General features: G+C 51.1%; 1 protein-coding gene across 6 annotated transcripts in view; it reads right to left on the bottom strand.

Moving 5' to 3' along the window:
* Positions 1–245: 245 nt before the first annotated feature.
* Agrn (agrin) overlaps positions 246–11,838 on the bottom strand; it is a 32,973-nt gene continuing 21,380 nt past the window's right edge. For 4 of the 6 annotated variants that reach the window (XM_027398629.2, XM_035439309.1, XM_035439310.1 and 1 more), the window contains 24 exons: positions 10,427–10,543; positions 10,183–10,347; positions 9,902–10,045; positions 9,687–9,811; positions 9,505–9,610; positions 9,086–9,418; positions 8,844–8,981; positions 8,293–8,420; positions 8,063–8,177; positions 7,861–7,980; positions 7,422–7,745; positions 7,132–7,324; positions 6,521–6,736; positions 5,901–6,130; positions 5,675–5,809; positions 5,408–5,507; positions 5,159–5,323; positions 4,871–4,982; positions 4,307–4,423; positions 3,972–4,164; positions 3,801–3,888; positions 2,309–2,533; positions 1,929–2,032; positions 246–1,661 (listed from right to left, as the gene is read on the bottom strand). In XM_027398629.2, the coding sequence (XP_027254430.1) occupies positions 1,504–1,661; positions 1,929–2,032; positions 2,309–2,533; positions 3,801–3,888; positions 3,972–4,164; positions 4,307–4,423; positions 4,871–4,982; positions 5,159–5,323; positions 5,408–5,507; positions 5,675–5,809; positions 5,901–6,130; positions 6,521–6,736; positions 7,132–7,324; positions 7,422–7,745; positions 7,861–7,980; positions 8,063–8,177; positions 8,293–8,420; positions 8,844–8,981; positions 9,086–9,418; positions 9,505–9,610; positions 9,687–9,811; positions 9,902–10,045; positions 10,183–10,347; positions 10,427–10,543 (3,851 nt within the window). In that variant the 3' untranslated portion in view covers positions 246–1,503. Of the gene's footprint in view, positions 1,662–1,928; positions 2,033–2,308; positions 2,534–3,800; positions 3,889–3,971; positions 4,165–4,306; positions 4,424–4,565; positions 4,662–4,870; positions 4,983–5,158; positions 5,324–5,407; positions 5,569–5,674; positions 5,810–5,900; positions 6,131–6,520; positions 6,737–7,131; positions 7,325–7,421; positions 7,746–7,860; positions 7,981–8,062; positions 8,178–8,292; positions 8,421–8,843; positions 8,982–9,085; positions 9,419–9,504; positions 9,611–9,686; positions 9,812–9,901; positions 10,046–10,182; positions 10,348–10,426; positions 10,544–11,838 lie in introns of those variants that run through there. The other 2 variants (XM_035439312.1, XR_003481894.2) reach the window with 2 other exon arrangements.

Raw genomic sequence — 11,838 nt, 5'->3', positions numbered from 1 at the left:
TCAGATTAGTACATGTACACACCGTAGCCTTGTTGCCCGAGGATCGTGTCTTTTTAGTTAGCTTTCATACCCCCATCCTGCTTCCAGAAGTATGTGTCCCCACCATATAAGGCACCTCAGCCAAAAGGAGCCATGGATTCCCAGTTCAGGTTCTACTTTCTCCATTCAGAGACAGGAGAGCTTGAAGTCTGTGCCTCATGAATCTAAGTAAGAAGCCATCAGGCTGGTAAGCACAAACACAGTCCTTATTTTAAAGTTTTCACACTTTATTTTATGGTATTTGACATAGACACATAGTGGAGTTAGTAACAAGATACCATGTAGCTCCCCCAGCCTTGGACCACCACAGCAGGAAAAAGGTCAAGCTGTCCCCATCTGTTCTCCCAAGATGATTGATTGTGTGGGACATTAAGGACAGGAAGTGGAGAAACAGGGGGTTGCTGCAGTTTAAGGCATTTTTGGCTCTATAGCCACCTCTGCTACCCCTGTACTTGCCAATGGCTGGAAACTGGGCAGATAACTGTCACTAAGACAAGGATGACTACCCTTACAACGGACTGACTGAAGGTTTCCCTCACATTGGACCAATAAATGGTTGCTGTTAAGTTAAAACAGGAATGACAACGCTTCCACATCAGAAATCAAGTAAAACAATGCTTGAAGAATATGGTTAGAAGTCTGGCTTAGATATCCTTTGAGAGACAGATGCAATCGGCTGCTCAGGCAGGTAAGCAATGGAAGTCAATCATATTCCATAGTCACCCACCCCCTCTTAGGGGCTGCTAAGTAGTCTGGTGTTTGGGGAAAGGATGGCCATGTCCAGAGTGTCTGGGTAGGTAGGTAGGGTCAGCCGAGCCCAGTCAAGAAAATTTAGATGGAGCTTGGTTTGTTTCCAGCACCCTGGGACAGGCAGACACATTTGGGGTAAGTAAAATGGTACCCCAATATTAACAATTTTTCTAAATCACAGTATTGGTACAGGGAGCACTAGGGGTCCAGGCTAGCCTGGGATGAGGTTGGCTACCTCAACACATGCAGGAGAGCAGCTTAAGTGAGAACCTATACAGGACCCAATGGTACTTGCTCTAATAAAGGACCCCTTCAGCCCCAGCAGCCCTCTCCTGCTCAGGGACACAGTTCTTGTCCCATAAAGCATTAATAACACACAAACAGGGCTTACCAGGAGACCCAAAAGACCAAAACAAATGGACAGGTAGGGACATACAGTGCAAAGGGCTATGCATGGTACATTAGGCAGAGGAGTGTGTCCTAAGGCTGCCTTCAAAACCCAGGGCTCTAGGTTGCCATGGTCTACTTATGAGTCCCTCAGCACCACTTTGTTTCTGCAGCACAGCTGCCTGGACGGAAAGGAGGCCAGGCCAGCAATCCTGGCCAACGTGCAGGCAAGAAAATCATATATATATATATATAAAAAAAAGCAACAAGTTTACAAAAATAAAAAAAATTAATTACAGTAGGGAGGGTGGTAGCTCTGGTGGTAGCTCAGGGAGTGGGGCAGGGCCTTAGCTCTGGCTTGGTGACAGCATCCTCCAGCAGGTGCAGGTGGCGATGGCCTACTACCACATCCCGTAGACAGCCCACAAAACCTGTGCCATAGGCCTTTGGTAGAGTCTGTCCCACAGGCAGCTTCTGCAAGCCTCCTACAGGATAGATAGTAGATCAGCAGGCAGTAATGCCAACATATGTGGCCCACCAGCACTTGAATACCAATGGGATACTATAATGAACACAAATCCCTGTGGCCTAAGATCTGCAGGGTTAATGAAGAAAAGGGTGCTGCCCTACCCTGGCTAGCCCATCTGGTATCCAGATGGGGTTTATTTGGGTGTCAGCCCTAGGATAGTCTATCCCTCAGATAGTTTGAGACTCTTGGGTATCCCCTCCCCTGGCCACCTCCAAACACTCACCAAGCCACAGGGCTCCATCTGTGTCCAGTTGTGTGGCACCCAAAGGGGAAGAGCCAGTCACAGGGGCCTCATTGCCCACCTGAAGAGAACCTTCTCTCTGTTCCCTAGGGGATGGGTGAGGCAAAGTTGTCAAGAGCTCCCTCCCTACCTCTGCTAGGACTAGCCCCCCACATTTTCTCTACCACATGCCTTGTTGATACCATACCCTGGGAATGACACTATATGTTCTTCTGGGCGCCAGTGATTCATTGCTTCTCCTGTGTCTTTTTGTTGCTCCCTCCTCCCCTTTTCACTAACAGACCTTGAGTTAGGCTGCTAGTGACCATGAGAGACTGGGTATGAACCAGCTAAGCAAGTTATTCTCAGTGGGCTCCACTGACCTGTGAGCCCTGACTCGAAGCCAGCGGTTGGTGTTAACCTTCACAGTGGAGCGCAGCACAACAGGCTGGGAACCTAAGTCATAGCTCAGCTGCAGGTGTCCATCCACAATGGCCAGAGCCACGTAGTCTGCACGTTCTGTGGCTTTGCCACTCCACAGTACTAGCCCCTGAGTGGCCTCAGTGCGCAAGCTCAGTTCAAAGTGGTTGCTCTGAAGTGCCTTCTCACTGAAAAGTGAAAGGATGGGTCAAGGGCTTCCAGGAGGGTGGTAGGTAATGGAAGTGGGACAGGTGTGGGTGTTGTTATAGCACAAAATCTTGAGCTACTACTACCATAGAGACCAGAAGCTGGTGATCAGACCCAGGCAGCTGGGTGGGCAGGGGGGGGGATGACACCAACAGTGGGACAAAGAAGAGAGGGAAGACATGGTCAGCTAGACAAAGCTGATCGGAGAGGTGGCAGACACGAGGCAGGCACATGGCAAGGTAATGTGCTGGGTCTCTCAGGTACTGCCATGTGCTTACCTGAAAAGGGCCCCGGAATCCAGAGTTTCAGGGCTTAGAAGCAGGAAGAGAGGGAAGCAGTAAGCAGGAGACAAGACAGGCTGAATGTAGGCCAAAATCCCCCTTGTCAACATGTACAGATGAGAGCAAGAGCAAGCAAAACTCCAGGGTATCAAGGGCCCTTCCCACAAAGGGCTTTGGCAGTGACACTTATGTAATACATATGTTGGGTACATGCCCTAGTGGGTAGTTCAAGGAGAAAGGCATTGGTGATATGGAATGAACACAAAGGCTCTTCTGATGACAGCAGCCGTGGAGATGCCCTAGCACATACATGACCTTGTCTGTGCATACAAACACACACATACTCAATATACACATTTGCATTTATGTACACACATCTATACATACTCACATTCACACTTTCATATTGCATGCAGATATGGGCAAATGTAGATACAATATATACATACATACATACATACATACATACATACATACAAATCAGATACACACACAAGTACATAACTACACATAGAACAAAATCACACTTGCACTGGAGCCTGTGGTGGGTGATGGCCCTTGGCAGGTATATCCTGGGAAGAGGACTGACCATTTCCAAGGTAGGAAGCTGGGCCTGACAGGATATAAACAGGTCCCAATCCCATCCTCCATCCATGGTAGAAATTCCACCTTTAGTGGGGCTCAAGATTGTAATGCTAGGAGCAAAGCATGGATATGAGTGAGTGCCAATGTATGAGTAGAGCCAAGGACCTACTTACGGTGGAATCTCATTGGTCAGCTCGCTTGCAAACAAAGAGACAGAGATAGTGAGAATGAAGCAGGTAGGGTAGATTCTGAATTTCCCTCTTGGCCAGAGCTGAGAGGGGTATGGAGAATCTAACACCTCTACCCTGAATGGCATGCACAGACAGGACCAGACAAGACAGCTGAGTGTGGAGGAAGTGTGGGGCACTTGACTGCATGTTACCTCTCAATCACGGCATTGAGGTATTCGATGTAGGTCCGCCCATCAAAAGCCAGTGTTTCTAGGTCCCCCACTGACTTCTCAACTAGCCCTGGGAGACAGATGGGATGAAATGGGCCTCAGGTGAGAACTTCAGGCCATGTCAAGTCTCAGCCCTGGGCTGCCAGTGCTCACCCTTCTCGCAGTGCAGCCCAGAGAAGCCCCCAGGACACAGGCATTCATAAGTTGCTTCCCTCGGGACACATGAACCCCCATTAAGGCAGGGGTTGCCTGAGGCCTGGGTACAAGGGTGGTCTGCAAAAGGTGAGACGTCCACTGCCCGCAACACATGCTCCTGAGTCAGCAGCTGGTAGCCACTTAGAGACACCTGAAGAGGAGAGCAGGGAGTGCCTCTGTCATATCTGTTACATTCTCTGGTGAGACAGCACTCACCCGGGACAGAATCCACACATACAATGGCCCTTTTCCATCCCACTGTGGGGAACCCTGGCTGGTACCCACTCCCATACCAGCTGGATGGCACCATCGAAGCCAGAGGACACTGCAGCTCCCCGGGCCAGCTTGCTGAAGTCAGGCGCTCCTCCAACATAGAGAGGCTCCTTAAGGTTGAGCATGGTGTGAGGCACCTATAGGAGACATGGGGTAAAAGGTCATGTATGATCCACCCAATGGGCTGGAGTAGGCCAAGTCCCAGGTCAATATGCCCAATTGCTTGATGTCCCACATCTACCCTTCGCTATCTATGAGGCAGCATTAATAACACAGAAATGACAGACATGGACCTTAGTGGGAAAGGGCTACTCTAGGAATGGGGGTACAAGAGATGGTGAATTGGGTAAGAGTCAACAGTACCTTTCGGGATTTCTGACATCCGGAGAGCAGGTGGGGGGGTTGCAGAGCAAGAGCCAGAGAGCAGTAGGGGCAGAAAGGAGACAGACCGAGGCACAAGGCAGAGAAAACAGTTATGTGAGAGGTGGCTATCGGGGGCTATGAAGCCCCCAGGGAGGAGGAAGGGAAGTGGTGGGAATAGGGTGTGGGGAGGTCTGGGTCTTCCTCAAGCCCTGGACACTCACCGGAGACTCCCCTAGTACACGGGGCCCATCACCCACTCGAAGGGCACCCTTTCGGCCATTTCGTTCCAGGGATACCCGGATCCAGGTACCCAGGGCTATGGGCTCCTTGCTCCTGCAAAAAAGGATGAATAGGCTCTGGGCTTTGTTCACTCAGGGCCCCAGTCATATATCCCTGATTTATACACTGACATCCCAACCTCATGTAGCCCTTTAGGTCCACCTTGTGATCTGTGCAGATGGTCCAGAGACAACCCTGGCTAATGCCCAGTCTAGTTCCCATATGCCCACCTGATGACTGCAGCCCCCTTGCCAAGGTCATAGCGGAACTCGAGGTGCTGGTTATGCAGAGCCAGGGACACAAAGTCCCCCTTGCCATCTGTCTTTTGCCCATTGTAGAGGAGTAAGCCACTGGCCCCACGAGCCAAGAACACCATCTCCAGTGCCATCTTCTCCCTGGGATCATGTGGGGTTGTGGGAGTGTATCACTGTTTCCTCATCAGGCTGGCTCCCGTCCCTTAATCCTCCTGTCCTACTAACCCCAGGTCTCTCTCGAAGGTGTGTAAGCCTTTCAGTTCCAGGTAGGAGAAGCCACTAAAGTCAGCCAGGAAGGGTCGGGAGCCAGCACCAGTCTCCAGGACTATGAAGGGCCAAACAGATGTCAAACAGGATTGCAGGCCTTGGTTTTCTTACTACAGTGTCTAAATGATCAAATACAACCCTAACTTGATGGTACCTCAGACCCCAAATCAACCCAGGAATTTGACTGTAACCCCTCATTGCTCCCCAGCATCTCTTTGACCTTACCTGTCTGGCAAAAGGTACCTCCTCGTCCCAGGGGGCACTCACACTTGACCCCACCTCTGGAAAGCACACGGCAGGGGGCTGCCCCATGGCAGGGGTTTGGCTGGCAGGGGCTCTTTTCATCTGCACAAGTTGGGCCTGAGGGGAGATTGGGTAGGGGTATCAGGGAAACATGAAGACTCTTCCCATAACACCTAGAAACTTTCCCAGGCACCAGACTAGTTCTCACCAAAGCGGCCAGGTGGGCATTGACAGAGGAACATGCCAGCCTCCAGTGCCTGGCACGGAGCCCCTCCATGGCAGGGGCTAGGCAAGCAGGGGTGGTCTCCACATTTTCCCACACCAGAGCTTAGGACCACAGCCTCCTGCCAGTTGCTAAGATCCAGCTGCTGGTTGTTGATGTCCAGCATACGAATGCATCCTTTCAGGCCGCTGCCCACAGAGGTCCGATCAAGCACCCTGACACCAAGAGGGGTCACAATTAGAGGCGTCATCTCACAGTCAGCTGTGATACTAACATGCCCCATATACGAGGGCTAGGGGCCAGGGATGCCCCTATGCCTACTCTCCTTATTATGTTCACAGGGTGGCCAGTTCCATAAACAAGACAGAATCAGGAGATAGGGATGAGGGTCAAGGGTCAGGGCTGAAGGTCAGGGATAGCCATCTTCAGAGGTTCCATCAAAGGCTTACTACCACAGATAGCACAGCAGGAACTGGTGGAGGGTCAAAGGCTGGGTTGAGGTCAAAGCCATAGCTACCATCCACACCCATACCTCTAGCACCCATCATTTGTTACCCAGAGTCAGAGACCAGGAGCCCAGCCAGTCCCAGCCTATTCCTGCTCACATGGCAGCCTGTTCTTCTGGGATACCACCCACAAAGAGGTTTGTGTCCAAGTTGAGGCCATCAGTGCCACTGGGACTTTCACCCACAACAGGAATCTCGCCATCCACAGAAAGTGTCCCCTGCCGCCAATGCCGTGACAATTCTAGGCGGTGCCATCGTCCTGGTTCCACTGGCACTGAGCTGGTTAGTACTGCTGGCCCTGAGCCTGTGTCAAACCTGGACATGAGAGCAGGTGCTTAGGATGTTGGTCCAGGCCTACCACAAGCCTGGCCTATGTCATCTTACCCAAGACTTCACCCCCTATAGATTCAGGTCTGAATTGGTCTCTGCCACTGTACAGTCCATCTGACCTAAAGAAATCATGCCCAGGCTGGAGAGATGGCTTAGTGGTTAAGAGCACTAGCTGGTCTTCCAGAGGACCTGAGTTCAATTCCCAGCAACCAAATGATGGCTCTCAACCATCTAAAATGGGATCTGGTGCCCTCTTCTGGCCTGCAGCTGTACATGCAGGAAGAACAGAACACTGTGTACATAATTAATAAATATAAAAAAAAAAAAAAAGGAAAAAGAAATGAAACTATGCCCATGTACTCCCCATCCACCATGCCCACCTGAACTGTACATGCCCATCCAGCAGAGCTAGAGCCAGGAAGTCCTTGCCATGTGCATTGCCATTGTAGAGTAGCAGTCCCTCAGTCTCCAGTGCCCGGAATTCCAGTGCCAAACGTAGTGTGTGGTAAGCCCGGAGGGTGGGGAAGGCCAAGAAGGAGTGGCCTTCAAAAGCTGGCACAGAGGGGAATTGTACTGCAGGGAACAGATAGAGCTAAGCTAGAGGAGTGCCTGAGACTCTGCTTCACCCTCTGGCTATATCCCCAAGCATTCTAACATTGAGTAACCTTACCCTCCTCACAGACAGTGCCACCCCTGCCTGCAGTACAAATGCAGGTAAAGCCCTTGCCAGAATCCTGGTCCTGGCAGGTGCCTCCATGGAGGCAAGGTTGAGAGTCACAGGACTTTGGGGGCTGTTGAGGGCCTGGGGTCTGACGCTGGTCAGTGCTGGGGACAGTTGTAGGTGGCCGTCGTGTGGTTAGTGATGCTGTGGTTCTGCCAATAGGCCAGCTGGTGTGACTGGGGTAGACTCTTGGGGTGATAGTAGAGGCAAGCAGTTGGCTCACAGTGGTGGCTCTGGCTGTGGCAGCTCCCGTAAAGAAAGTGGGGAACCAGTCTGCAGGGAAAGATAGGTGTTAGGTAGGTATGAAGGGCACTGGGCATGCAAAGTATTGTTGCGGTATGGAGGCTAGAGGGGAGGTCAGGCAAATCAGGTCTAACTTGGCACTCACCAAAGTCCAAGAATCGTACATGCTCCTGCAGAGGCCTTCTTACTGCCAGGGCCCATGGCCTGGATACCTGGATCTGTCGGAGCAGGGCCCGGCCCACATCTGATGCCTGGAAGGTTGTGGCTAAGGAGGAGAGGGTCCTGAGCATGACCTGGCTCCATGTAGTCCATACCCATCATCTCCCATGAGGAGAACAGGGGTTTACCAGGGTCAAAGTGAACATCCACAACAGCACGGACTAATTTGCCAGGCCCCAGGTCCCGTAGGTGGACACTCCAGAAGTCCTTCTTGGCGTCTGAATTCCGGAATAGGTCATCCAGCTGTGGGCAAGTAATGGGTGAGGGCAGTAGGTACTATCTAAACCCAGTTAAGATTGGTTCACTTGAGCCAGTCATCTAGGTCTGTCCTATTTGGACACCCCACAAACCCTCATACCGTGCTTTCAATGCTCCTTGCAGTCTCCCCAAACAACTCTGACTTGGGGTCAGCCATCTCAGGTGTGTAGAACAGCTCCTGTCCCTCGACCCCCTCAAGCTCCAGCACTCCCTGGAATGCCTTGGTAGCTGTGGGGGAGGGGCAGTGAGGCCCTGCCAATACCATCTAGCCTACGCAGCCACAGAAGCAAGCCCTACAGCAAGCCATGTGGGGTGCAGAGCAGGGATGTTAGTCAGATGATCATGGGGTTAGTGAGTGGGGACCCCAGGGTAGTAGGACTGGTGTCAGTTACCAGGCAATTCCTAGGAGCAGGTGCCCCAAGCCGGCTTGCAAGGAGAAAGATGGGTTAGGTATAGGGTCCTTGGCACAAATGCATATTCAGTGGCTGAGACCAGAGTGCATGTGTGTGCCAAATTTCCAAACCCCCACACACTCAACTGGAGCCAGAATACTATAACCTTGTACCGACCTGCTGCCACAAGATGAAAACAGTACTCCTGGTATGTTTATGCTGTTCCTCAAGCTCACCCCCTTCCCTGTTGTCTACTTACCAGGACAGTTGGAGCCTTCTGAGTCCAGTGAGGGTGTCTTGCCATCTGAACAGCAGCCCAAAGGTGAGTTGTAGCAGGAAGCCCTCTCAATGGGTGGCCCATGGGTCACCACAATGTTGCCCACAGGGGGCTCGAGTCCTGGGGAAATTTAGTCTAAGCACAGCCCTGGGTAGGAGCCACCCATGGGCTCTACCCCCACATCACCCTCAGACCTGCCCACATGACCCTGAGGCCCTGCTCACCCCCAGACCCGCCCCCACTGGCCTCCTCATCTCCGCTCAGCTCCTCATCGCCACTCCCATTGGTGCTGCCAGATTCGCTGAAGACTGATGTGGTGAGACTGGTTATATCAGTGGGTGCTGTTGGAGGCATAGTCAGCACAGGCCATGCAGTGCTCCTGGGGATGCTGACTGTGGTCTGCGGTCGTGATGTGGGTAGTGGGGTGGGCCAACCATGGGTGGTACTACTGGGAGCCAGAGGAAGGCCACTGTTAGGGGATGGCAGCGCCTTGCTCAGGACATGCCTTGGGGTAGTCAGAGATGCAGATGCTGGGGAAGCTCCAGGAGCAACAATCTCTGCAAAAAGAGGGATGTTAGGGGCTGGAGACTGGACAGGATCAAGTCCTTCTGGTTTGTTCTAGGTAGTTGCTCCAGGTCCTTACCCTGGCATGGGCCAAGACTCTGAGTGGAGATGTCCAAGCCCTGACGACAGGCAATAGTCTTTAACTGGCATTCATTGCCATATGTGACACCATCTGATCCACAAACCTGAGGTACAGAGAAAAAATGCTTGGGAAAAGCAGCCTCCTCACCCCCATCACTCTCCACATATTCCACTTCTTACCTTGGTAGAGTTAGCCTCTGGACACGTGAGAGTTGGGCAGACACAGTGGGCAAAACCAGCCTCCTCTACGCAAGAGGCACCAAACTCACAGTGTATCTCCACACAAGTCATAGGTGTCAAGGAATCTGGAGTAGGCATAAAAGATCCCTTCCAACTCAGGTATTCCCACCCTCAGCATAAGGAGTCCTGGGGTCAACACTAGTCCATGCCCTCACCTGCTTCACAGCCAATTTGACCCAGGGCTTGACCATCTGGACACTGTCCACACTTGGGACCAGACACACCAGGCCTACAGGAACACAGCCCAGTCATCTGCTCACAGTCATCTCTCACAGCACCCCGAGGGTCACAGCTGCAGGCTAGGGGAGTGGGAGGAAGAATCTATAGTTTGGATAGGCTCCCATGCTGCCCAAGAGCCCTACCAGGTATTGGTCAGGCCAAGACATGAGCAGTGATGGGGTGGACAGACAGGAGTGCTTGGAGCTCTGTTACTCACGAGTACAACCACTATGACCATCAGTGACAATGCCACGGAAGTTCCAGAAGCCAGGCTCACAGCGATCACACCTGAGGCCTCCCACACCTGGTCGGCAGGAGCACTGGCCTGTGGCTGGGTCACAGGTACCACTGTAGGAGCCATGTGGGTTACAATGACAGGTGCCTACAAGAGAAGAAAGCACTGGTCACAGGAGTTGTACAGCTCTGTCAGACCATGGTCAGGGCTGGGTTCAAGTACTCACTGGGACAGCCAGCGAAGCCTACACCCTGGGCAGCAGTGACATTGTCTTGGCAGCAGCCATAGGGGGTTTGGACACAGTGTGGGAGGGCCATTGGTAGAAGTGGAGCCAAGGTAGGGCCTGAGGAGAGGCAAAGGAATTCAGATTTGATGAAATGCTAGATGTTTGTTTATCCTAAACCCAATTATTCTGTTTCAGTGATTCCTGCCACATGACTCATCCCTCTTGACATCAATTCCTACTTAAAACTGAAAATTTGGGGCTGTCATATGTGAAATCAGCCTATCACATATAAAGACATATAGTAAATGTAGAACCCAAAACCCACAAAACATAAGAAGCCACATACACATCTCATGTATAGATAAATTACTGGAGTCATAAACAGACATACATACAGATACAAGCATACACATAAATGAAGACACATTTACATTCCTCCAAAACATTATTTATTCCTATGCATATATGTCTGTGTATATGCACAAACATAAAATCAGCACAATCTCCTTCCCTCCTTCCCTTCCTTCATTTCAAGACAGTGTTTCTCTGTGTAGCCCTGGCTCTTAGAACTTGCTCTGTAGGCTGGCCTGGAACTCAGAAATCTGCCTGCCTCTGAGATTAAAGGCCTGAGCCAACAATCCCAGCCTGTCAATTTCTTTTTTCTTTCTTTCTTTCTTTCTTTCTTTCTTTCTTTCTTTCTTTCTTTCTTTCTTTCTTTCTCTCTTTCCTTCTTTCTTTTGGTTTGCTTTGTGTAGCCCTAGCTATCTGGAACTATCTCTTTAGACCAGGCTGGCCTTGAACTCACAGAGATCCACCTGCCTCTGCCTCCCAAGTGCTGTGATTAAAGGCGTGCGCCACCACCACCTGGCCATCAATTTCTTTTCTACAACAGCAAAAGTGCCTAGTGGGTGCCCCTCTTGCTCCCTGTGGCCTCCATTTGGAAACCTACTCTGGTTCATAGAAAGTGAGTGCTTTGGGCTGAAGAGATTGCTCAGGGGTTAGGAGCACTGGATGTACTTCCAGAGGACCCTGGTTCAATTCCCAGCACCCACATGGCAGCTTACAACTGTCTGTAACTCCAATTCCAGGGGATCTGACACCTTCACACTAATGCACATAAAATAAAGTTAAATACATAATTTAAAAGAAAAAAAAGAAAAGAAAAGAGAGTGAGTGCTTTTCAGGAGGCAGGCGGATCTCTGTGAGTCCAAGGCCAGCCTGGTCTATACAGAGCGAATTCCAGGACTGGCTCCATAGCTACCAAGAAGCCCTGTCTCGAAAGAAAGAAAGAAAGAAAGAAAGAAAGAAAGAAAGAAAGAAAGAAAGAAAGAAAGAAAGAGTGCTTGGTGCACACCTTTCATCCCAGTACCCAAGGGGACAGGAAGCAGGCAGATTTATGAATTTAAAGCCAG

The sequence above is a fragment of the Cricetulus griseus genome, chromosome 2, assembly GCF_003668045.3.
Source record: "Cricetulus griseus strain 17A/GY chromosome 2, alternate assembly CriGri-PICRH-1.0, whole genome shotgun sequence".
Classification (NCBI taxonomy): Eukaryota; Metazoa; Chordata; class Mammalia; order Rodentia; family Cricetidae; genus Cricetulus; species Cricetulus griseus.
Note: the sequence above shows the minus strand (reverse complement) of the source record. Positions and strands in the feature narration are given on the sequence as shown.